At 38.9% G+C, this 4,256-nt stretch overlaps 1 protein-coding gene across 1 annotated transcript in view; it reads right to left on the reverse strand.

Annotated features, from left to right (window-relative positions):
- Positions 1–357: 357 nt before the first annotated feature.
- LOC125026196 (protein ecdysoneless homolog) overlaps positions 358–4,256 on the reverse strand; it is a gene marked incomplete in the record, with an annotated part of 200,658 nt that continues 196,759 nt past the window's right edge. The window contains 4 exon segments of the mRNA XM_047614499.1: positions 358–2,801; positions 2,976–3,368; positions 3,557–3,761; positions 3,879–4,040. Of these exon segments, the coding sequence (XP_047470455.1) occupies positions 2,374–2,801; positions 2,976–3,368; positions 3,557–3,761; positions 3,879–4,040 (1,188 nt within the window).

A 4,256-nucleotide genomic window follows, 5' to 3' on the forward strand; every position in this document is an offset into this window, starting at 1 on the left:
TGAGGAATTTATGATACATAGCAAAATGAGTTGTTTTAATTCATCATATTATACTTGTATTGTTGAACCGAAAATGTTTTCCAGACGTATTACTTGTTTAAAAGCATTTAAAAATTTCTTTCTGGGTCTGGCTCTAATCATTTGACTAGAATTCTTACCAGTTTCTTAGTGTAAAAGATATTCCTGAAGTGTATGTAAGATTGTGGTCTTTGTTTTTGTTTACACTTCCTTTGCAGTTTGGTAGGTACCACAGCTACATACGGTCACTCAGTGATACCAGTTGAACGAGAATGTCTAGAAATTGCAATAATATTATGTTTTAGCAGAGCAGTTTACGTGGTAATTTAAAACAACAAATACATGCAGATACATTTATTGCCAAAGATACAAAAATGTTTAGATACTTAGACACAGAATTCCAGCATTCTGAGAAACAATTAACATACCAAACCATAACATACCATAAGTTATGTTAATAAGTTCTATTTGTGTGGTCGAACCTCAGCTTATTCTGTAAACATGAATACATTCGCATATCTACCTGTGTAAGTCTTATATATACACGCAATATAGTAAAAACCTATCTTTGAATATCATTGATTAATTAAGACTATAAAGTATACTTTTCAGGTTTACCTTTCGTACTCTTTCGAATATACAAATAAACTTTAACTGGCCACTGCAGAACTACAGAAATTGGAAAGGAATCACATTTTGCTTCTGCACTGATTTGCCAATCTTAAAAAATACAGGTGAAAAATACAGAAATTTTGACCTCTGCCTCGTCACCTGCTCTTCTTACACAGCTGGTTTGCCTCGTGTATTTCACTATGATTTTCCATATATATATATTTTAAAATTTCTGGTGAGAATTGAGCAATAGGAAATTAATACAGAGATTTAGTATTTATACTATAAATACAATATTGAAGATTTTGACCAAGAACTTTCATTTATGAACAATTTCTGAAGGAAATGCATGAAATACACGATAATGGATTATAGCTGTAATACACAATCAAGTTTTTGATTAATAAATATTGCATAGGATACTGTCCGATTGGTACATCAATAAACCATTATTGTATTACATACATTACTTCAGAATTTGTGCTGCTTGAAAAAGTAAAACTCATGGCCACTATGTTTTACAAGTTCATGATTCATTATATACAAATGCAAAACTGAATGTCTCTAAAAACAGAGAACCATCCAAAATAAATATCGCATTGCTTATGGCCCTTTAAAGTCTACCTGTGTAGTATATATGTGTATATATCTCCACCTTATTGCTGCTCATGTGGATATTTCGATATAGGGAAACTCATCATGAAAAGAAGTGTAAAAGATAAAGCTACCAAACCCTTGTCTTAAAAAAGAAAGGGAGGGAAGGTGGTAAAGACTGCTCTTTCACTTTGGATGATAACGTTTACGGTGAAAGAGTGTTTACTATAAAATGAAAGCATAGTTCTAAAATAAATATGCCAATCAAATTAAATAAATTATGCAATTCATGTATTATATAACAGCATAACAAATACGTTCTGTATACATTAAGTCAATGTGAAGAGAAAATATATAAACGGACAAAATGCCACTAATGTAAGAATAAAAAAAATAAAATAAGAGACTGAAAGGGTAATTGCAAATCAACCTCATAATCAATTTTAACGAGACAGAATCTCTACCACCAACGCGACTTATTATTAATAATGCCATAAATTAGACTATTGCGTTCCTATTCCTATGGTTGCTTGACCATTAGAACATTAATACCCACTTCAATCACAGTCCATCATGTAACCTCATGATGAATTATAATAAAATTATCATGTTCTTTAAATATGAAAATCCACATTATATTCAGTACGTGTTGGTGCTTCCTTGTGATCTCGTGTAAGTAAAAATAATAATATCGACTGTAAATATATAACTAAATCTAAAAATAAAAGGATATTTGTTTCATAGCTGAACAAAGGGTGTATCCAATCCTAACTTAAAATACACATCACAGTTGAGCAGAACATTAAGTAATGTTACTAACATTCCTCCTGGCTTTCCAAAGTTTACAGGGTGGGGGTGGGGGTATAAGAGAATAGAAGGGAAAGAGGGAAGGGAGGAAATGGAAAAATGGCACCTCATATCCTCATAGCCTCATTTAAGTTAAGTACTGTCAGAATATATTTATACATGCTTGTCATCAGGCTCATTTAAATATACATTTATATATCGATTATAGCCCTTATTCACTTATGATTCATGGATATAGATATACATTAATATCGTTTAAGAATATCCTTCTCTGCTTTTATATCTTGATATTATACTGACCAAGCAGCTGCAACAGGTACCCATGCAAAACACAAGGGAACTTTACTTCTTTTCTGGTTTAATGCCCATGGAGCCGAGGAGTGAGGATGCAGGTCCAGGCAAGCCATTCTGAGCAGTGTATGTCTTCACAAGATCTTGAACTGCTTGCATGTCCACCTTAACAGGCTCGAAATCTTCCACGTCGTCAAATTCATCGTCCGCTTCATCGCCATTGCCATTGTGCTGCGAGGCCAGGCTGTCTCTGAGGGTGGTGGTCGCAAGTTCTCGTTCCATCTCTCGCAGGTACTCCTTCATCTGGAGGTCGACGCCCGAGGACGTGGCTGACACTGTGGAGGCAGCAGACTTCTGAGAGGTGTTGGAGGACTTGCGGCTCAGGCTGCCGTCGCCCACGTCTTCCTCCCCGTAGCTGCTCATCCCAGACGATTCGTCCTCTGACTGGTTCCAGTAGTCATCTTCAGGAACTCCGAATTCTGAAAGTAGTTAAGCAGTCACACGATGTCAAGAAAGGTCCATAGATGCATCACACTGCCCTTTACAGACGGAAAGACAGTACCCTTCAGATTATTACCTTGATTACTTTTCTCATCAAGTTGATTAAAGTGAGTAGCTAAGCACAATTTTTTTTTAATATACCACAAACTTACCAAGAATATTAGTAATGGCTTCGGTGAAAGATTCGGCATTAAAATCGACTTTGTTGGAGAGGGAGGACATTTCCGAGCTGTTGGAGGAGTCGGAGGCATTGGACTGGGCTGATATCTTGCGGAGTTGTGGGTGCACCATGAGGCTCGAGGGCTTCCTGGCCTTGGAGGTCTTGCGGGAGGTGGACAGAGTGGACAGCTTCCTGATGCGCTCCTGCAGGTCCTGAGGAACCTCTGCGCCATCCAGGTCAGACATGTGTCCCAGGAAGGCTGAGAGAGAGTTCATCACCTCGGTGTCATCAGCAGGTCTTGGCTGGTCATTGCCATTGGCACTTCCAAATTTGTTCTCCAGCATGTCATCCAAGGCGTCAGATGTTATCTGCAGCCAGCTGTCATCTGTAAGACAAAAATGAGCAACGTCAGGTCTGGGGTGTTTCTATTTGTGAAGATAGAAAAGAAGGGAAGACATACAGATCACAGTCTCAGCCCGTATATACATAGCAAGGCATATACTACAAATCCCTAAACTTTGGCTGGAATGTTGAAAGTTCTTAATTAAGGACAGATCCGCTACGAAGACTGACCATCAGCAGGAACGAGCCTGGTCGCTCTCTCCTTGTAGAACTCGTAGTCCACGTTGACCTTGCCAAGGAGCTTGATGATGATGGCGCCGGCAGACAGCATGTCTTCGTTCTCCTCCGAGCCTTTGCTGGACATCATGTTGGTCACGAAGAACTGGCGAGCGCGATCTTCTAGTTCTTTGAACAATTTTGATCCTTCCAGTTCACCCTGCGGGATTAAAGGCAATAGTATAAGGAACCGCGGCAAAAAAAATGATGAAGTATTCCAAATAAGATGGAAAAGACTTTATAAATATCTTTTCACAAGGACACAAATGCAACCTACCCTGAAATATCCTTTATTTGCGAGCGACTGCTTGTACTTGAGCCAGCGAGGGTTGTTGGCGAGGTCGAGCTGCGCGCTGGCGTCGCTGCCGGTTGGATCGGACGGCGTGGACACGGGGGTCACGCCCCCCGCGCTGCACACCAGCAGCTCGAAGCCACAGGCCTGGGGATGGAATGTCATGTGAGCATTTAAATGAACACAAAGGACGTAACTCTGTAAAATGTGTCCCTTCTATTATCTTTGACATAAACAGATTAAGGGGCAAAATCACAATATCCAAAGGTTTAATAACGTTTACATTAACAATCATAAAATATATTACCATTGAAAGAGCGTGAGACTTTCAAACAAATCATTTTGCGTGTCTACAGAAAGCCT

The sequence above is a fragment of the Penaeus chinensis genome, chromosome 6, assembly GCF_019202785.1.
Source record: "Penaeus chinensis breed Huanghai No. 1 chromosome 6, ASM1920278v2, whole genome shotgun sequence".
NCBI classification, from domain to species: Eukaryota; Metazoa; Arthropoda; class Malacostraca; order Decapoda; family Penaeidae; genus Penaeus; species Penaeus chinensis.